This window comes from Sitophilus oryzae, unplaced genomic scaffold, assembly GCF_002938485.1.
Source record: "Sitophilus oryzae breed Bouriz unplaced genomic scaffold, Soryzae_2.0 scaffold_1869_pilon_pilon, whole genome shotgun sequence".
In the NCBI taxonomy this organism is placed as follows: Eukaryota; Metazoa; Arthropoda; class Insecta; order Coleoptera; family Curculionidae; genus Sitophilus; species Sitophilus oryzae.
In genome coordinates this window covers 466,533-489,630 of record NW_022146578.1, presented here as the reverse complement: position 1 = coordinate 489,630, position 23,098 = coordinate 466,533, and the positions used below count along the sequence as shown (strand labels likewise).

Below are 23,098 nucleotides of genomic sequence, written 5' to 3'. Positions count from 1 at the left end.
CGTGTGGTACCAAAGTATTCATAAAAAATGATTTTTCCAAATATGCTAATGAGCCACCCTTGTTCTATTTGAAACAATTATTGAGATATGATTAAACATACGATTTTGGCGTCTTTTAACCGGTCAGGACAAGACACGAAAAACAGCTCCTTGATTAAAAATTAGTGTTTTTAACACAGCCGTGGCATTCTAGATTGACGTTTAAAATATGACTTTTTAAACGAAAATATCAAAAGTTGACATATGATATGTCATTCTATTCAGTTATTCAGAATAAAGTTGAAATATACCGAGGGTGCCATTTAAAAATCAAAAGTTGTAGTCATTTCGGGTGAAGGAAGTAAAAAATGAATATTCAAATTCTGTTATATTATTATCTGTGATTAATTCTTCAGCAATATTGTTGAAGATAGAAATAATACCTTCTTCATCAGCTGTATGTAAGGACTTGTCATTTCTTTTTTTCTAAAATTTTTATTTTTTTTATATTTATTTAACACGAGTAATGAATTTCAGCAAATCGATTTCAGCAGCGATTTTTTTATAAATTCATAAATAATTGGTATATGAAAAATAACAAAATATCAACATTTAAAATTAATAGCGTTAAATTATAAATAAAAAATCTATGAATTAATTAAGTCAGTTATCTTAATGCAGATCGCTTTGTATTAATTACTTCTATAACTAATTTATACAAATTAGTTTCTCAGATAAAAAATATTTTCCACATTGCAGATTAATTAATTACGCTAATTTCTTCAAGAACGTTGATTATAGCAGGGTATAAATAAATAAAACACAATTTATAAATATTAACTCGTAACTTTAATACTTACAATCAGACTTGAAGTCATTTAAACAATGATCGATCTGACAAAAATAAGGAACATTTATTTAAAATAAATGTCGGCAGTCCGTTCGTGACGAATCGTCCATCGACACTTGTCATACGTTTAGTGAGTTTGTACTTCTTTTTTATTTATTTATATTACACTTAGAATTATCACTTTGCGTCACTTAGAAACTAACTATAATACACAGCGCCGTCGAACAGTCCGTTTCAAAACCAGTACAAGTCTTTCGAGGAGTCCTGGACTTGAGCTTCCAAACCTGAAACAAAAAAAAATATTATAAAAAATATATACGTCAATCACTTCGATCTAATCGAATAAACTGTAGTACTATTATTGTATATGATACTTATAATATAATAATAGTACAACAAATCATAACAATACAACTTTATAATAAGTTAATAACTACTTTTAGATATGGCTTTTAGTTTATGTATTTTGTAGATTTATTATTATTGCAGAAAATTCTGATACCAAAAAAATACTAGAATCAGAAGCAAATGGTGAGCTCCTTCGCTCCCTAAAAAGGTAGCGAAGTCCTTTCAAAAAATGGTTTGTCTTCCCTCAATCTAACCTAAAAGATGTTAACAAACCCAACCCATAACATCCCATAACAAAAAAAGTGCTTCTACCAAGTACCGTGTGAATGCGGTGAGTCTTATATTGGAGGGACAAAAATTCACCTAAATCTGCCAGAGTAAAAAAACATACGCCAAGAGGTGAAACCCTGGGTGAGACAGTGAAGTCTAGTATTGCCGAGCATATGTATGTGGTCCAAACAGATTAACATATTAACATAAAGTAGTCGGTGACCCGGTTTGTCTACAAGAACATCATTGGAAAAAAAGTAGATTTAAAGAGAAACCATGTTTATATCAAACTATGACAACATCTTTAGCAATCCAAGTGTCGAAATTTCCACAAAATTGCATCCTAAGTAAGGACCACATCACGCTTGACCAACTCCATCATAGGGGAATGTCTTGCTCTAATATATAAAATCTACAGATTAATGATATCCACACACCGGAAAAGTCTAGGGATATTACAATTTTATCCAGCCATCGTCAGTAATTTTATTATTTGCATTTCTGATACAATAAAATTATAATAAACAAAGGGTTTACAGGACGTATTGGAAATAAGAATGCGAAATTTACCGAATTTTTCAAATTTACCTTGATTTTTATTGAACTCAGAAAAATACACACATTTTTTTTTATTCTAAACTGTGAATTAAAAAAAAAGATAAAACCAGTTTTACTTAATAAAGGGTATGGCCTCCTCTACTGTTCATTACAGCCCTACATCGTCTCTCCATGCTCCTGATCAGGTTGTCGATCTCTTCTTGAGGTACAGCCTGCCACGCTGCATTCACGGCCCGAACCAGATCCCTACGAGTTTCACGAGGCATACCCATTCTCAAAATTCTTCTTTGGACCGCGTCCCATACATGCTCGATGGGGTTGAGGTCAGGAGCCGAATAAGATTTCCCGGTTCTCTCCATACCCTAGGCCTTCGAATCCGGATGAATTCCAAAGCGTGACTCATCCGTGAAGAGAACATTGGCCCATTGTTCATTCGACCACTGAACATGATCTTAAGCCCACAAATATCGTGCCTCTCGATTTCCTCTCGTTAAGGGTTGAGCTCTCCAGGGGCGTCTGCTTCTTAAGCTGACCTCTCTTAATCTATTGCGAACAGTGTCAGGACTAACGGTTACATTATCTGTTTCCTTGAGAATTAAACTAAGCTCTGGTGCTGTAAGAGTCGGTCGGCGTCGATCATTTAATTGTAAAAAATGATCTTGCTGAGGGGTAGTAATGCGATGTCGCCCTGTGTGCCTTTCAGCAACATCACCACTTTCACGGTAGCGGGCACTTAATCGCGATATTACACTTTGCGTTTGGTTTGGTTTGGTTTCGATTTGGCGCATTCCAGCTTCGAGCATACACATGGCCCTTAGCATTTCGTCTCTGTTAAGATGTCTACGCTCCATAATGTCGTTTAATACTAAACAGAGTTATTTGAATGAATTCTAGTCAGTTATCATAAAAACATAGCCAGTACAGGTTAAATTCGAACAATTGATGCTAGGTGCTTTTTAGACATTTGACAAAAAATGCACAAACACTTCTGAAAATATCCCAAATTTAGAAATAACTAGTGTGACTACTTCGTTTCAATCGAAGTAGAAAGAATCGGCCTACAAATATGTGGTTGTTTATTCAAAACATTTATTTTTAACTTTAATAAAATGATATCCCTAGATTTTTCCGGTGTGTGTAGTTTAGTTCACACCTGATAACGGTCAGTGAGTGATACATCTGACCGAAACGTTGTGTTAAATAAATAAGGGACAACGGAAGTACGAAATTCTTTTAGTATCAATAATGAATTAATCAACATTAACCACATTCAACCGTTTTGTTTTCCAAGCGGGAACCAAGCCAAACTGAAAGCGGAACTGAAGAACCTGGAAGACTCCATCCGTAGCCTGGAATGGGTGTCCTCCAACGGTCTAAGACACTCGAAAAAGTTCCTCAGAACTTACGACCCAGAAAAATCAAAGATTTTCCTTGATTTAAGTAAAAACAATCTTCGGATTGCCAGGGGGTTTCTAACAGGACATCTCCTCAACGAATACCTCAGTAGATAGAAACTGAGAAACAACGGCGAATGCAAATTCTGCGGGAAAAATGGGAAAACACCAGAACACCTTATCATTGAGTGCGTCGACGACCGTTCGTGTCATGAACTTTGATACGGCTGATATCGAGGATGGAGAGCTGGCCTCTGTAGAGCCGTCTCAGATATTCGCTTTTGTTAAAGCTTGTTAAAGCCCTGAGACTATGATGAGTTATAGCTCGTTATAACTCAAAAAAGTGGAACACAATAAATCTGTCCGCGGCGATTAACTCGCCACCTAAACATTCTACATTCTATACTTAAATCTACGAAAATATTTGATTTTTCTCGATCGTAAGTTCTGAGATGTTTGATTTGATTTTTATTAGCTAGACCGTGTATGATTGTATTAGAGCAATATTTTACCGAAAATCGAAATTTAGGGAATTGAACAATTTTCGTTTCGGTCAATAGTCTCCGGGTAATCATCCTTCGGTGAATAGTATTCGGGCAAATTTCCTTAGTTCCAATAAAAATACATAAATATTTTTTGGCAATTTAAAATTTTTCGTATAGTAAAGAATGTTTTTGTGACCGGCCGGCCGTAGCGCAAGCAGTAGTGTGTGTCGATCTGCGGTGAGAGTACTGGGTTCGATCCTCAGCCAGTACGGTTACTTTATTTATTTAAATAATAATATTGATTTATCTAAATAGAGCGACCAGCGAGCCCCCACCTCAAGGAAGGCAATGGCAAACCACCTTGAGTATATTTGCCTTGTACAACCTCTCAAATAGTGCCGTTCGGATTCGGCGATAAACCGTAGGTCCCGTGTACTTGTGAAACACTGATGATACACATCACAAGTACATGCGAGAGGTAGTCGACGCTCTGTATAGAGCATGGCACTCTAAGAAAAAGAATGTTTTAACATTGCTTCACTAACATCTCAAGCAAGAGATATAAAGGAAGACGAGTTAGGAAAATGGAAAAAAGAAGTAATGGTTGATAATAAGAGCATTTCAATATTTTAAAACTCAAAAGTAATGTAGACAATATGTAATGTTTAATAAAACTCTATGTAATTGTAAATAAAAAAAACATTTGAATCAGTATAGTTCAATCACCGGATAATTAGAATATGTGAATAAAAAGTGCTGTAAAAATTAATATCTATCAAATTCTAATACCCCCAAGCCATACATATTTTTCTTATGGTTGTACCCGCCCATATCTAGAGTAATTAAAATAAAAGTCCGGCGTTATTAGCGGCACGAGCCCGAATCGTTTACGAGTTGCGATAAGAGACACGCCACTGTTCCACGGTAGTAATTACACCCCTTCGCCATTCGCTTATCGGTCGCTGCTATCGCCATAAAAAAGGGCCTCCATGTTGAAAAGGGGTGTCAAAAGGCCTTTCTGCAAACGTCACTGCGATCCGTTTATAGGCGTTTCCCCCCTCCGTCGTCGTGTCCAAATTTGGAAGCGGAAATCGTAAAGATAGGGGAAGCATAGCGAAAACACGAAATATTCTAACGATCGGATGAAGGAAGATCTTTGCCTATATTTTTGAGTTGTGTTTTCTGTAATAACATTATAGGTTTTCTATAAATGTAAGTAAGAGTATCACTGTTACGGCATGATACAATGTCAAAAATTTATAGTTTTTTGACAATAATTGTTTTAAAAGTAATGGACCTTTTTTAATAGATACCTACTTATTTTCTTACTTTTAAATAATTAGTTTTTTAATTCGTACTACCGCTGCTTTGACGTACTAGTCAATAATCTAAAAGTAGCTTTATTGACATATTCTTTGATTTCTGTTTGACGAAATTTATTTTCTCGATCACTTCCCATCGAATCAAAAAAGTAATTTGATGTTACTTTATTAATAAAGATAAATTAACAAATTTAATATGTTAATACCCTATAGTTCACTTATTTTATTAATAATGTTCAAATGTATAACCTATATACCAAGAGACAATTAATAAAATATAGTAGCAGTTTCACGAGCTTCACGAGGACCAGGGCCCAAATTCTGGAACTTCGACATAAAAACGTTACGCTTTCAAAACGGTAAGCGAAAGTATTCGATTAGCGAAACGCCAAGCATTCGATTTTGGTATTTTCATTGCCGTGCGAATCATTTTCTGGATAAGCGTGGAGCACATATTGACAGCATCGCAATTTCTCAGGAGGTATCTAATGCCGGGTCCAGACCAAGGCGACAAAAAGTAAACACGATTTTGAGACAAAAACAAGACTTGCTACAAAAAATTGGGAATTCTGACAAGACAAACTTGAGACAAATAATTGTCCACACTGCAAGGACAAAAGTCCAACAAAGTCAAAAGTTTAATTGTGTTGTTAATGAGTTTTATTAACCATGTGTGATTTCACTGGTCTCCTACTACTGTTGGCAGCACACGCCATCCACACTGCGCCGACAACTTGTCGTAAAATATACGAACAAAACAGAGACACTTTGATCTTCACCGACTCGAGACAGGACATTGAAAAGAATGTCTCCGATTTTTGAAACAAAACAAAAATCAGACAAAAATGTCGCAGAAATGTATTGAATTTTTCGCAATTTTGTCGTAAAACATGAATGTTTCTGTTTTGTCGTTGTTTTGTCTGCTTGGTCTGGACTCGGCATAATAATCAAATGTGGATAAAACAATGAATAATGTCAATGTTACGTGAACTTCATAACCTATTGTTGAGTTATGTCAACCTATTTTTCTATGGATATGTCATTATTCTTATTATACCTATATACGAGGGAAATATTGAAGACGCTTCACAGGAAGTGTGTACAAGTCGTAAATTATCAATTAAAGAGGAATTTATAGAAGAAGTAGTTTTCACTAAACAGCAAGAGAACGCACAAAATTACAATTTTTTCTATTTTTACTGACAGTTCGATAAGCAAAACGATCCATTAAGGTACTTAGTCCTTTTCGAATCGCTTAGCTCAATCAGTAAAAACGCTAAGCGTGTCGATGGGAATACCCAAATCTATATAGTTAAGAGCGCGCTAAGCGAAAATTAACCTCATATACGCTGAGCGTCTAAAAGCGCTTAGCGTTTTCTAAGTTACAGAATTGTGGCCCAGAATCGCTGCTTCCCAAGTAGAAACCAACTCAAAGTGGTCCTAAAGAACCTGGAAAACACCATCCTTAACCTGGAATACGAATCCTGCAACGGTCTAAGACACTCGAAGAAGTTTCTCAGGACTTACGACCGAGAAGAATCTAAGATTCTCCTTGATTTAAGTAAGAACAATCTTGTGGATTGTCATGGTATTTTTAACAGGATACTGTTTCATCAATAAACTAGGTAGATTTTTGCAAATAACTTTTAGATGCCTATTATTCTAAATCAAACGAAATTGTGCATAAAAATCATCTGGGGAGATAACATTAGGTAAAAGGTTAGAAACCTTTTCAAAATTTACATGGGATTTCCTATGTCCCGTTTTCCGATGCACCACAGCACCACACGGTATATGAAAATATAAAAGACAACCCTCGTATATAGGTTAAAACGGGGGTTATGCCCTATTTAATTTTGGTGGTGATCGTCCCATGAGATTAAAAGTACAACCCTTCCGCCGCCCAACCATCCGTCCACATCGTGAGAATCGTCTTCGAAATCCTGCGGCCTATTCCCAGAACTCCTTACCGCTTCATCGAGGCATCGTCGTCGCCGCTGCTGCCATCTTCACCGACCGACCGAAAGAATGCCGAGGGGGGCGAGGCGGATCCCCGACGCGGCATCGCCATTGGCCGGCCGCGGTCAAGCGAGTTATTGATCTCTCCTCGAGTGCAGGACGAGTTTCTTCTCCCGTCTCTTTCCTGCTCTCCCCATAGGTCGCATGTCGCAGGCCGCCCTCTCTCTCCGGTGCTTTGGTAGCGATGTGGGATGCTGCGGGACGGTCAAATTCACTGCGGCGGCCGCCGCATTCTGCGTAGCTTTTGTGACCGGAATAACAGAGTGCCGTGTGCTATATGGATGCCGGGTTTTAATGGATGAATACGTCAAATTTGGTCGGAGATGAAATTTTGATGATAAAATTCGGATAGATTCATTCAAAGGCAGTTAATATCATGAAGATATCATAACAAATTCATATGAAAATATTCAAGCCTTTTATGGGGTCTATTTTGGGTGAACTATTTTTTAGCTGAAATCACTTATAAAAAAACAACAACATCCAGTATATAGAAGCCTACCCAAACACGAAATCATAAAAATTTCTCTGCGGAGATGCATCACTGTCTTTTTTCCGACTTCCATCTGAAATCAGTGTTACAGGAAAACATGTTCCTGCTTTACATTCTGAATACTTTTCTTGTGTAGGTATGAACTTGACCTAGTGTAGATACTTTAATTTAGACATCCATACCGTACCGAGAAAAAAACGAAATGATAAAAAAACGAACCAACAAACCATACCAAACCAAAACAAACTGAACCAAAGCAATCAAAACACGCGGTAAGCTAATGCCGAATCCAATTGCCGAGTGTTTGGCAAATCTTGGTCTATTTTACAATATCTTATCAATAAATGAGAATGGTACACTCCCGCAAGAAGTTTTTTACGTGTCTATATTTAGAAAAATTTCTAGAATAACAAACAGAAACCTGTTTTTATGTAACTAATTTCAGCTATTCTAAAGTCGAAAAACTGAAAATTATGCATTTCTGAGAAAAATTTTCGTGGCTTTCTATTTCTTTACTTTCTTCTACTTCACCAGAATTTCAGAGAGAACTTCATCAGAGATTTTTTTTATATTTTTGTTGTATCGTTTTCGTTTACTTATTTTTGTTTATTAATAGATATTAATATTTGTACCCATATTATCATATCAGTATTAACATATTCAGTATCAATATTAACATAGGTATTCATGGCAGCGCTCTCCATTATAGTGGACAGCAAAATACAGGAAAGAGGATTGGGCATTAGATACAGATACGACGGCGGTGTGTTCAACATAAAAAGACTCAGGGCAAAAACACATACCTACAAAATTCATCACAGAACTTCAATATGCTGATGACTGGGCTCTAGTTGCAAACGCGTTACAACAATTACAAGAAATGTTAAACGCATATACCTGGGCATACGAGGCTTTAGACCAAGCTGAACATCGACAAAACCAAAATCATGTGCACTCCCCCGGAAAATCACAACAATGCTATAAAAATCTAGATTCAAGAAGAAATATTGGAATATGTAGCGGAATTCAATTGCCTCGGCAGATTGATTTCGGAAAAGGCCAATATCGACTCTGAAATTCAGCACAGGATTAGCAGCGCCTGAAGAGTATTCTGGAAATTAAAAGACAGGGTTTTCTACAATCATGACTTGAGCACAAAAACGAAACTTGCATTGTATCGAGCAATAATAATCCCCACTATGTTATATGGAAGCGAAATCTGGGTGCCGTACCGCCGACACATGAACGCATTAAACAAGTTGCAACAGAGCTAGGACACCTTAGACAACTCTTAAGAATCAAATAGTTTCACTGTGTATCAAACGTATCGGCCCTTAAAAAAGCTAACTGCGAGAGTATTGAAGTCATGATTACAAAATGCCGCTTAAGATGGGCTGGTCACGTATACAGAATGCAAGAAAACCGCACACCAAAATCTCTGCTTTACGGTGAGCTTGTAGACGATAAGAGGAGGCCGGTACTACAATCATGAAAGTATTTTAACAGAATGTCTCTTCATTAATAATCCAGATTTCACATAAATACGTCTATTATCAGTTGACTTACTTTCCAAATAGACACACACGCTTAATAAATTATTGAGAATAATATTAATGAGTAGTGAGAAATAATTACCTGACATAGTAGGATACGATGAGTACGGCGACTCTATCGACGGATGCTGCCAGTCCATGGCTTTGCAAGGTGCGTGAGAACTCATGTGTAATCGCGATCCAGGCAACAGTAGACCGCCGTACTGCGCGGCCATGTTGTGGTGATGGTAATCGTGGACCGCTCGATGGTGCTGACTATACTGGTACCACGCATCACCCGGGTGGTAATGTTCCGAGTAGAGATCTGCCGCCGATGCTCCGTGGTGACTAGCGCTGGCCCCCGCGTAGTGCTGACTGTTCCAGAAGGAGGCGGGGAAATTTCGAGCTGTCATCGGCGAGCTTTCTGGAAAAAGAACGGTAAGTATGTAGCCAAGAATAGTAAATATAAATATGCTTCTTTCAAAATCAGGGAGGTAAATAGTGCTCCAAACTAAGGTAACCACTAAACTCAAGTGTAGATGAGGATAAGAGTACGGTAACACAGTATCTATATAAACCATACCAGAGTCTGCTGACATACCTCTGCCGACTATTGATATTATTTTGATAATTTTAATCGCTTATAAAATTTGTCGGTATTTATTTATTTATCGTATGGCATATATAGTACATGGAGTCATAATGAAAAGTATACACACATTAACCAATCAATCGCACAAATACATGTATAGATAAAATAGAAATGTAGAAATAAAATGATAATGTACAAATAAAAGAGGTGCATATCTAACTCGTCTCGTCGTGGTACACCGTGGGTAGAGTAAATGCTTCAAGGTCGCTATTGGCCTGATCCACTGCAACCTTTTCAGATCTCTTGTGGTCCTCTTCTGACCTTTAGGTTAGATTCTCCAGTCCTATTCTTTTCAAACAGTCTAGCAATTTAGATACTGAACCCTCCATACAGCTCTCCATTGCCTATTACCGAAAATCTCACATTTGCCACGTAGTCACACAGACATAAAATGTGTTCTGTCGTTTCTTCTTCAGATTGACAGAACCTGCACATGGCTTGGTCCGTCAATCCCATTAGCTTTGAATGCCTTTTCAGCTTATAAAATGCCCTGTTAATAGACACCCTGCAACTTTGACTGTCTTTATGTCTTTGCTTGCCGTTAGTTTTGGAGAATATTCTATGAACGTTTTCGCATGTCTGTCTCTGCCCAAGTGAATTTCTCCACTCTTCTAGAGATTTGTTATCTAATACCCATCATTTTGTGGTCAGTCTCGTAACTGCATTTGCAACGCCGCAAGGGTTCTGGGCCTATGACTAAAGCCTACATATTCTTAACACAATTAATAATTCTGAGCAGTTATTTTTCCAGCAATTAGCTGTTAATATCGAATTACATGATGATTAATAATCGAGTATTGGTACATAGAGCATTTCATCTAAGTCAACTGTTCTAAAAAGGAGGGAAGACATTTGAAACTGTCGACAAACTTTTCGTATTAAAGGAATGTGAGTATGTAGCTACGATTTGTAAATACATATATGTTTATTATGGAATCAGAGTCACACGATGATGTCCCAATCTAAAGTGGCCATTGAAATCTCGGAAACTACAATATAACAGTAACAGTATAAAACAGAAACAGGGTTTTATAATAACGCGCTCACTATAATTTATATTAGAATGTGGCAACGCAACGCAGTTCCACAGTTACAGTGTAGAGAGCTCAATGCTTTTCGGAGAAGGGATAACTCAGATTATGATTCAGTTGGCAAGACAATTTTTCGAAGTGGAGTGGGAGCAAAAATATATCGTTTTGGTCGTCGATACCTCAAATTATTAGTTATGTACCGGAAGTAAACATATTATTTCCTCAAGCTGATAGTTATTATGAGCAGCTTCCGAATCGTATTCTCTCTACTGGATCATTAGACGATGACATATATATGTCACCGATAACAATAGTCAAAAATAAGTACCTACAGCAATCCTAGTGTGTAGAAATATCCACAATCTGGTAATTATATATAAAGCATACCAATAATGATGTTCCCAGTCACAAAAATTTGACTTAGTAACGGTTAGTGATACATCTGACTGATACGTCGGCGTCGTGTAAGTTAAATTCAATACAGACAATGGGAAAATTCGAAACGACCGAATCATTGTACTGATGTACTAATTTTTTGTTTATGTAGTGTTTTTCATGGAAAATTTTCTAATGAATCCACCACAAAATTAAAGACACTAATTCTTGTATTACCAATTTATTATGCTGTTCAATATTTTTATCTGCGTTAGATCACTTGTATTATTTCTACCTATATTATTAGTTATTTTTTATAAATGTGAATGAAAGAAGTGTCTTATAGTTTTCTTCTGCAGAAGCTCCATTAATAATTTAATTTTCCAAATATTGGCTTGGAGAAAAAATAATAAATTCTTTATTTTGACAATAAATTAATAAGTCCCGATATTTTCGACAGACAAATTATTTTAGTTGGACAATTACGAAACATCTGCCTCTCTGCCTTTACCTCTCCGCTCCATTCAGCCCATGCTCCTCGGCGTACTTAACTCCGTCCTAAATCGTATCGGATCCGTACGAATTCCGGCCAATTAAGCCTCCGCAGCGTCTTCGGACGCATTCCAGTGGCGCGGTAAATCCGTTGCCAAAGACCCCTATCCTTCTCCTTCTTCCTCCCAACCACCGCAACTATTACTATTCTCCATTTCTTTCTCCATCTTCGTCCGCCTCCCTTCTTCGTTCGGCCGTTCGTCGCTTTTTCTCGCTCGTGGCTGATTTATATCGCTCTCCGTCCGATTATTTTTTATTTCTGAATGTTAACTTCAGTTTTATATTGTCGATTATCCTTTGAGCTCGCCGCCTATGAGACTCCCGGGTTCCCACACTCTCGCCGAGCGGACGGCCGGGTTCGGTGATGAATGCGCCGCGTCCGCAAAAAGAATAGCTGCGCAGTATTAATTGTCGGGCTGAGAGGGTTTCGCTGTAGTCGGCGTTTTAGTCATCGATAGTTTTTTTGGGGATAGACGGTTTCCGAAAATTTGGCGAACGAACGTTTGGGTGCCAAAGCTAATTGCTTGTATAATGATAATGGCCGAAAGCGGAACTCGACCTGTTCAAAGGTGTGATATATTTTGAAAGCAGCTAAAAATATCGATAAAAGAGTATTCACACTCCTCAAGATAACACTATTATACAGGGTGAATCTTAGGTCAGGTTAGGTTGCTGCGGGTGGGATTATGTTTGATATTATATATTATATATTCTTTCTTTGCGTTAAGGCACTTCCAGCTCTTTGCAATGTTCCTGATGTCGCTGATGTTGGCTTTTGCTTCTTCCTCTAGTTCCCCCAAAAAAAGCGTGCCTTGGAGTTTGCAAGCATCGGTTTCTAGTGCCGGACAGTGGCACAGCAAGTTCTCTATGGTTTCATCTTCCTCTCCGTATTCTCTGCAGTAGTCGTCATTGTAAATCTTCCATCTTACGTGGTTTACTCCCGTGGGGCAGGTTTCTAGTGATGACACTTACAATTATGCGTACTAAGTTCTTTTTTTGCTCTATAGTAGTTGTTTTATCTTTGTGCTATACTCTTGGCCACATTATTCAAACTGTAGCGCAGTTCTCACCGTGTAGCTGCATCTCTTGCTGCTTGGCATTGATGGTAGTTCCTATATAGCTTTCTTTAGTATGTTGATCGTCACTATTGTGACTGTGGAAAAAAACTTGGTTTGGCCCGGATTTTCCATTTTGATTGGTATTATTAATTTCTTTGTGGCAATTTTATTTTATACCACATTTTAATTTATTTATAAATGTCTTGTTGGAACAAGTAATTACCCACATTACCCTCCCCGTATATGCGCCCCTGAGTTAACGAGTATCTCGTCGATATCTCTATTGGTCTATCAACGATTGTTCCTCAACAACTGGCTGCTTCCTTGGGTATGAGTCTTAAGTAAATGCCAAATATTTTTAGAGATAGTATATTCCGACCCCAGAAACACATGTACGAGGTATTTTTGGGATTATTTTTGAAAATTTGGAATTTTTAGTTACAAATATAATATCTTGATAAATGGCAATATAAACAGTATAGTAGATTAAATTTATAAAAAAGAAAACCCGGATAAGATCCAGTGGTTCTCAAAATTTAAGCAAAAAATCATTTTATTTTTAAATTTTCGAAGTAAAATCACTCCGTTATTTTGGACTAATTTGGAAACCGGTAAAGAGAAAATATGTTTCATTTATCGAGATAGCTGTAGCGATCTACCAGCCCTTATTTATGACTCATCCTGTACAAAAGACATGTAATACCTATAATATTAATCCACTTTTGGTTCAAATTTTTGAACAGAAAATCACATTAAAAACATATTACATTGAAACTGCCTTCTAGTCATCAGTACTATCAGTATTGGGAATTCCCCAATGTAACTATTATACCTCTATTATACAAATTTAGCTACTGATTTGCCGTTTTCATTTGCAAATTGTAGTATATATAGTGTTGATAGTTATACCGTATGATCGAATAAAAACGGCGTCAGCGATGGCTATGAAATGACAATCGATGACATTTCCCATATAATTTTACATATAAAATGACAGCGATCTTCATTTCATAGCCATCGCTGACGCCGTTTTTATTCGATCATACGGTACAATATGCAATATAAATATGCCGATAACGTAGCATAACATGCTCTAAATACATATCTATTCTCAATTTTTCTTCTTCTTGATCTAAAGCTTCATTCAGAACCACGAAATTAGTGGAATAAATTAGTGACTTCAATTCCACTTTATACTTTTTAGTTTACGATCATTCACAATGTTTAAGAAACACAATTATAATTAATAGAATATCCTAGGAACAGCTTGCGGTAGTAAGTTGTATCCATACAGAAAGCCTAATATTTGGCTTAATATAAATTAAGCTAAACAATAATTAAAACAATAAACTATTGATTTCTAACCACAATTTCTCTTGACGGATGCATCAAACGCCAAAATGACATTCTTCGTAAATTTTGAAGTATAGAGAAGAGAAATGTTAAAAGTTTGTTAACTTTTTCCACTAATTCAAGATTACTAATACTAATTTTGACGTTGTGAATGCGTTGATATTAGAGGAACAAACTTCTACGTTAAATGAAATCATTGATTGTAGTGAATTAGTGGAATATAATTTCGAGGTTCTGAAAGAAGCTTAAATGTTCTTAAAATTCTCATTTTTCTCACGAAGAACAAGAAAGAAGAAGAGAAGCGAGAAAATTTAGAATAAAATTTAAAAATATAACTGATTGATTTTCCAATCCACTTTCTTTGCACTAATTACAATTTTTCACGGCATTTTCTTCTCGTTTATGAAGCAAGTTTTATTGTCGTTCTTCTATTGTTATTTCTCTATTAAGCTTAATAATTGGCGGTACTGTACTCCGTCCACTTACAATCTCTCCAGCCGCTGCTTAAGATATCTGAAAATATTTCTATAATAAAATATTTTACTAAAAGTGCAATAAAATTTAATTAAAGAATTAATGGAATTATCCAATTAAGAAGGACTGCAAAATTAATTACGTTTTACTGGGTATTGTTTGTGCGATAATTTTTACTATCAACCTTATCAATGAACTAATAATTTTAAGAATGTTCGATCCATGATTGGCGAAAAGTAATAAAAATAGCTAACGTTATCTTGAAATTATTGTTCTCAAATTCCTTTTGCATGATTGGCTTTATACAGAGATTAATTAATAAGTTGATAAGTTAAACATATCCAAATGAATTAATCAAGTTAGTAAACCGATAAAATTGTTTGAATAAATCGTTAATTAGAGTAAAGTGTCTTACAAACCGTATAAACCGAAAAAAAAACGGCGTCAAAGACAGTAAACTTAAAAAAATTAACACTTATTATAGAAAAATTAAATCGGGATAATATAACGTTTCCAGAGACACAAATCTATTTCCAAAAAAATATTTTTTCTCTTATTTTTAACTACACAATTTAAAAATCATTTTTACGCAATATAAACACAAATTACAACCTTCTTAAGGCCAACTGGTAGTAAGCGTCATTAAAAATAAAGAAAAGTACGAGTGAATTAAATGACGTCTAGGGCTTGATCTCGCCAAAATTATTATCGATTGTCGTTCCCCAGCCGTCTTTGACGCCGATTTTTTCGATCGTATGGTATTTCTAAACGCGCGGAAATTTAAAAAAAGTAAATGTGGTGTTTAATCCACTTCTAATGAGAAGCAACAGGCCAGCTACGTCGAAACACCGGTTCCCGATAGATCTCCGAAAGTTAAGCGACGTTAGGCGATGCGAAACGACAGACCGTGTGGAAAATCTGTCGTGTCGAATAACAATTTAATGGCAAGAGTGTACTATCTATTGATACACATTCACATTGCTCATTCACTGCCGATAGGATTTGATGAAATCAGATATCTCCCAGTGTGTAAGAGTCGGCAACTAGTAACAAGTGCTTTGCAAATTTTGTTTCAAATTTTTGAAAAATTTAGTAGGATTCAGAAACTTCTCCATTCATCTCTTCAACTTCAAGTGTATTTTCTTACTCATAACATTTTCGCTAAATCTTATACCGCCATTTTAATCTCTGGGCCCACTCTTTAAGTCTTGGTTCATTAGAGAGCAGAATATGCTGCCGAAGTTTCCGGAATATAGTTCGGACCACCCTGTATAGTAATTTACAGTAATTTTGTTAAATTATACGAATATTCTCGTTGATTATTGGTTTGAAATAAATATGACAGTGTCCTCCAATGAAAATACGAGTTACTAACTCTAAATTCTAATTCTGAGCTGGCAAATAAGCTAGATGCTTTACCTAGACCGTTATTCAGAAGCTACAACTTACTACAACTTGACTCACAGCCTTGAATTTTTGCTCCCAACGCGCGTAAAGAAATTTCACTTCAAAAATTCATATGATGCAGCCTTTATCTGTCATGCTTTCGAGTTTTTCATTTCAAAGTTCGCCAAAAATTAAAATCCAAAAAATAGTCCTTCGTAAAATAATTTAGAGAAAGTCCACCAAGCCGAAGAAGAGGAACCCTCCGCGATGACCTCCCCGATGACAAATCGTCCACCCGACCACGAACAAGACCCAGAACGTCGCCAGTGTCCCATCGGTACCCGTTTGAAAAACGACCGGCCTCCGATAGGCATCTCCGTAGGGCGACCGAATATTTTTCCCAGCTGATGTATTTATGTCGGTAATTAGCGGTCGCGAACTGACATAAATATCCCATGATTTACCGATTTTGAAAGAGTAGAGAGAGAGTCCCTGCGTTACCGGCCGAGAGCCCGGACCGTATGCAAAATTTTTGGCACCATATAGAGACGATTTGTATGAAAAAGGGGGTCTTTGGGCCGTTTTGTTCTCGGCTAAAAGGCAAATATAAATAGTGGTGGACGAAATTTTTGCTTGGGAGATGGGGCGGCTGTAAATCAAATGCAAGCGACTAAGTAACGCGGTTTTGGGCGCCGGGATGTTGTAGACAGTGAACAGGGTACCTATTAATAAGAATTAGTGTTAGTTATTCTTCTGGATTGGTTATATTAGTTTCGTTCCAATGACGGAGAGAACCGTATTCGGTACGGTAACGCTTCTGCACAGTGCAAGTAGAGAAAAAGCGTTCCAACCACGAGAGAATCGTTTAGTGAACGATAACTTTTGCGTTCCAACAAGAGTTGTCACCGTTAGTGGATCGATTCCGGAACCGTAATTTCGATACCAGCCTGAAAGCAAGAATCATAGGGACTGACCTGCACATTAAGAGTGTGTCAGCAGATTATTGATTTATTCTGGACTTTAAATTCCTTTAGCCATTTCTCTTTTTAATTTTGACAGTTTATTTATCTGTTTTTTTGACGACGTTTTGAAGCTTAAAGTTTTATTTGATGCTTATCGTGCATTTATTTTAAATATTTCTCTATTTTTGAACTAGAGTCTAGTCTTTGTTGGATACCAGCGAAAATAATTTGAACGAATGATTCAAACGTACAAATATAAATAAATCTCCCTCCCAATTTATTAAGTATCTTATAGTATATAGTTTAAGCACGTAAATACCGTACGATCGAGGAAAAACGGCGTCCAGTTGGCTTCGAAATGATGATCAATGCCATTCTCCATATAATTTTACATATAAAAAATGACAGCGATTTTCATTTCATAGTCATCGCTAACGCCGTTTCTTTTTGTGATCATACGGTATATTACTCATTTTGAATTCCTTAGATAATAAAAATCGTATAAAAAAATCTATCTAACCCTTAGATCTAACCAGATCTAACGAATAACAATAACAAAAATTAAGGTTATGAATTGGATTCCAGCTTAAGGCGCCTCAGCGGCCAGGGCGAATTCTAAAATCGATTCCCAAACCGTTCCAATGGTATCGTAACAGAACTGTCGACACGTGCACACAAATTCGATACCGGCGATGCCAATAACCGTTTTAGAACGGTCCTAATTCTGCGTTGGAACAAAGCTGTTGTTTTTTTTTTGTTTTTTGTGTTCACAAGTTTCATTTTACTAATGAATTCAGTTGGTCTAGATTTCTTTCGTTGATCACGTAAGCATACAATGTCTACAACATTACTTATTAAATTGTTGTCGTATGCAAAATTTTTGACACGATATAGAGACGATTTGTATGAAAAAGGGGGTCGTTTTGTTCTCGGCTAAAAGGCAAACATAAATAGTGGTGGACGAAATTTTTGCTTGGGAGATGGGGCGGCTGTAAATCAAATGCAAGCGACTAAGTAACGCGGTTTTGGGCGCCGGGATGTTGTAGACAGTGAACAGAGTATTAATAAGAATTAGTGTGTTAGTTAATATTCGAGGTGGGTATATTGTTATTTATATTAAGTCGAAACTTCAAAACATGCTTATATTTATTTTTGACTGAAACTGACTTTTGTTAGATGGTAAATTTTTCCTCCCAATCTGTATAACATTGTGTCCATGTCAGTGTTATGATTCAGTGATTCACATCTTTCACTGATCACGTAAACATGAAATATGTACAAAATTAAAACCAGATTTTTGAGAAGTTGGGTTTGCAATTAGCATAATATATGAGTTACGAAATATTCCGATGTATCAAAAACGACGAAAATGTCGTAGATGGTGGGCCAGGCAGTGGATATTACGCACAAATAAATAGCTACTGAAACTATAGCAAAATAAAACACTAATTCACCATAATGCACTAAAACACATTACTTTTGCACTGGACGAGCGTTTTGGTAACCGTTTTAGCATCATCAGCAGATGATTAAAACTAGTTTTTAAACTAAGTATTTTGGCGTATTGTGGTAAATTATAGTGTTTTATTTTTATGTGTTTTTTCACGACTTTCAACCATTTATCCAATCTATTTTTGAAATTAAGACAACTAAAGGAAACTTCAGGTCGCACAATGCTCAATGGAACGAAATATGCTAGGAATAACCAAAAGAGACCGTAAAAATAGAGTGGATACGACAAAAGACCCAGGTAATAGATGCCATCCACAAAGCCAAATCCTTCAAATGGCAATGGACAGGACACCTGGTAAGAAGGAAGGACAACAGATGGACCACAAAAATTAAAGCATGGTACCCACGAGGAATTAAGAGACCTAAAGGAAGACCGAACCTGAGATGGAACCATGATATTAAAAATTAGCAGGGATAACTTGGACCCACATAACCATCAATAAACAGCAATGGGCCCAACTACAAAGAGAGTATCTAAATATGTGAGGAAGGCTACATCATAATCGGAAATGGTTGAACAAGCTAAGAATGATGATGACGAAATTAAGACAAACACAGATTCATACACACATTAAACACTCATGCCCAGAGCTGGATTCGAACCAACAACCTTGTGCATACGAGATTGCAGCGCTATCATTTTGGCCACAATTTTATTTTACTGTTTTAACACCAAAAGTTCCAACCCTCAACTGTATTGAAATTATATTGAAACAATTACTTTTAGAAGTTAATTATTTCAATACATCCGCAAAACTTGGAAAATTACACGATAAAAATACGTTCACACACAGTTTATCTTCAATCAGTCTTTATTCTTCTTCTGTTCAGCCAAAATGAACAAAAGCGTAACTAGAAAACTGGAAATTAAAAGGATTTCGGACTTCCATTGTCTTTATTTATTTTTATTAACACAACGTTTCGGTCAGAAGGATTAATATAATAAGATACATTAATATACTGATCTAATGTTCAGTAATATTGAATCAGTCAGACTGCTTGCAGTGCAACTGATAGGTGAGAACCCGATAACCGAAAGCATACAGGAGAAAATTAATGGCATTTCATTTAAAAAAGTAATATTTACCAAGTTATTGGAAAAACGCTACGTCTGACAACACCGTAGAACACGATTTTTGATTACTGGATTATCAGTATATCCCATACCGGTCTTTGAGATATTTAGCCGAATCCAGACTTTTGGCTAACCCGGGATAATACTTTCAAAACAAATCCGTCAGTATAGTTGTAATTCATCTAAGCATCCACAAACCAGTCTTGACTGGGATGTTTTATCAAAATTACACATATTAATTAGTTTTTTTAATCATCAATAACATAAATTTAATGTTATAAATAATATTCTTGAAATTTTTTTTCACTTTAATTTTGTTGTATTTTTTTAATACCACCTCAACAGCAATACATGGCACATATACGATAAGATAAATGTGTTCAAGGCTTGTCAGAAACTCTCAAATAATATGTTTATTTATCTAAATATTATACTGTCGCGGATACAAGGTATAAATCTGTCAAGGTAAAAAACATGCAAATTGTTTGAATGCGACTTGGGTCGTGGTTGTGGCCAGCTCGTTTAGTTCGTTAAAAATTAACAAAAAAAACAGATAAAATCTCAAGTAATTATAAAGTGCTATTAAAATTATTACAGAATAAATAAAATTTTAAGTTTCCAGTTAAAAATAGAAGACTCTTTAGTAATTTCTAGTAGATGAAAGATTAAAAACAACAAATTTGTTAGTGGTAAATGTTTAGTTATATATTTTTTATTCGTTTTCGAGAGTTTTTCTCCGTTATAAGAACAACTAAAGTTGATTAAGTAATAATTATTAATACTCTAAAGCTTTTATATAATAGTATCTAGAAGTAAAAATTAGAGTCATTAAATTACATACTCAGCATTACTTGAATAATAATTTCAGGGTTTTGAATAATAATTAGTATTTCTTTAATAGTAAGTTATCTATTATTAATGATTCAAAATAATTATTATTAGTACTATATTTTAATGTGAAAGATTAAGCTTCATTTAGACTATTGGTAAACGTACCTTTAGTATGCGTTGCCGATTTATCTAAGGCCCTGTTAAAGTGTTCATCCACCACAGATGCCGCGTCTCCCTGATAATGGGTAAAGACGACACAATTCGCCGAAACGTACTGTGCCCTGGAACTGGCCGCATCTTGGGAATCGTCATCTTCAACACCTTGTTGAGGATCTGGAATCAAAATCATAGATGTTCTTAAAATATTTATAATAATATTTAAAATAATTAAGTTACTATAGTCTGCCCAACGAATCAGGGAAGATTTCAACAGATGATATCCAAAAAATGACAGAAAATATAATTTGCGAGTGAATTAAAATGACAGCACAACTGTCTGTGTACGCGAATTCCAAACGCAGTCGTCAGCCACTGATGGTTCAGCAACTTTGTAAAAATCAATTCTGAAGAGATATCATCATCGGACTTCTATAACTTGTTATATACAATAATTTTTAAATTGAAAGTTGTACCAAACCGCTTAGTAGACTAAGACTTAATGATTAGAACAGTGTATGTAGATTGAAGAATGAGTGGGAGGGGGGTTAATCACCGCGACCTTAGAGATCTATTGTGTTCCTCTTTCTTGAATCATAACTCATCATACAGTCCCAGGGCTTTGACAAAAGCCAGTATCTGGGACGGTTTTATAGAGGGTAGTTCTCCATCTCCAATATCTAGTCTATAAGCCATCATATTTGAAGATTTCCTGTTGTTGGGGGACAGGATATCTCCCATCCTCCTCTGACAACAGATGTTCTTCCTCCGAGGATAAATACCCTCCTACGGTTGGGGTTTGGCCCTCCGTGCCCTTCGCAGTCAGGAAGCTTGTCTCCAGCTAAGGTACCCGTGAGGTGGATGCTGGAGGATCTGTCTCCATTTTCTCCACCTCTTTAACTTGGCCACTTCTTATATACCGGTGTTATCCCGAATCTATAATAGAGGATATACTCTCTTTCTCTATTGCCTCCTTAGATTTGATTCCTATTGTGAAGACCTGGCCATAGTCCTTCTCTCTCGAGTTGATGACTTGTCAGCTCGATGTTCTTACACTGGACTTCTGGCAAAGCTGGTGATACATATCTGCTTGCCTCCCGGTGTTGGACGGCTCTCCAGGCTGATTTTTTCTCTCTTTGTCGGAGCAGAGGTGAGAGGTTCTCTCTCTCTCTCTCTCTGGCTCTTTATACGTATACGAGGTATTCCATATGCGAATGGACACTACTGAAAAACGTGTAAACTAGAAGTAATATAATGTGCATTCTAATAGGACACACCGGTATAGGGTATTTTATTGGAACTTCGGTGCAGAGACATGGGTATGCTAGTTTCCAACTATAATTCAAGTGTATATGTACTTTAAACAATTATACATAAATACCTTAATTCAATATTATTTAAAATTAGGTTAATAATTCCGTTATCATTAGCTACTCGTTTATATAAATGGATAAGCATCGTAAACTTCTAAAATATTTATTGATAAAAAGGGTCACGTTTTTGTTTAAATCTAATAAACCTTGCAATTTTGAACCATTTTACATATATTGAGGGTTTCAAATATGAAATATTAATATTAATGATTAATAATATGATTAATCTTTAGATAATGCTATACCGGGTGCGTCTTAAAAGTGGCTCACCACTATAACTTTTATATTTTTTTCAAATAAAAAAAAACGAGATTTGATATGTTAGTATATGACATAAATTGGGATTGATTCCCGTATTCAATTCTTTTGGGCCACTTCCTGTTTCACCGGAAATGATTACAACTTTGACTTTTAAATGACACCCTCGGTATTTTTTTACTTTATTCGATAGAAAATGACACTCTGAATATAATGACATAAACACACAAAATATTATCATTAATACATAATAGAAACCCATTTTTTGTGAAAGCGTTTCGAAATTGACAGTTTTTGATATTTATCTGAGATTCGAAATGACATTTTTTTGTCACTAGTACTTAGGTATCTAAAAGTGACACTTGTTTAGGCACTAGTGCCTAAAAGTAAAAAATGAAACGTTAGGAACAATGAAAATATTTATTTATTATAAATCTGAAAGGTAAATTTATTTAAATTATTAAAGTGAATATAAGAGGCATCCAACTTTTCGTCTCTAAGAGAAATGCAAGTTGTAGGAGTCGAAATAAGTAAATAGGCTAGCAATACCTTTTCTGTAAAATTCTCAACATGTGTAAAACTTGGAAAATAAGTTGGTTATAATAATGGTTTTATAATTCGGAAACTCTCTATTTATTTATCTAGTAATGCTAAAACACTCTATTTGAAAGTCGATTAGAGAAAATAGTATGATTCATTGGCAAGTAATGTAAATATTTACGATCCGGTAAAATTGTGATATAAGAGGAGGCTTAGCTTGCTGGAGGAGAGTCAGTAGTTGATAGGCCGGCCGGCTGTTG

The 23,098-nt window shown here is 35.9% G+C and overlaps 1 protein-coding gene across 3 annotated transcripts in view; it reads right to left on the bottom strand.

Annotated features, from left to right (window-relative positions):
* Window positions 1-805: 805 nt before the first annotated feature.
* LOC115883302 (protein vestigial) overlaps window positions 806-23,098 on the bottom strand; it is an 86,774-nt gene continuing 64,481 nt past the window's right edge. For all 3 annotated transcript variants that reach the window (XM_030901645.1, XM_030901646.1, XM_030901647.1), the window contains exons 3-5: window positions 20,677-20,844; window positions 9,354-9,674; window positions 806-1,113 (exon numbers count right to left, since the gene is read on the bottom strand). In XM_030901645.1, the coding sequence (XP_030757505.1) occupies window positions 1,064-1,113; window positions 9,354-9,674; window positions 20,677-20,844 (539 nt within the window). In that variant the 3' untranslated portion in view covers window positions 806-1,063. The remainder of the gene's footprint in view (window positions 1,114-9,353; window positions 9,675-20,676; window positions 20,845-23,098) is intronic.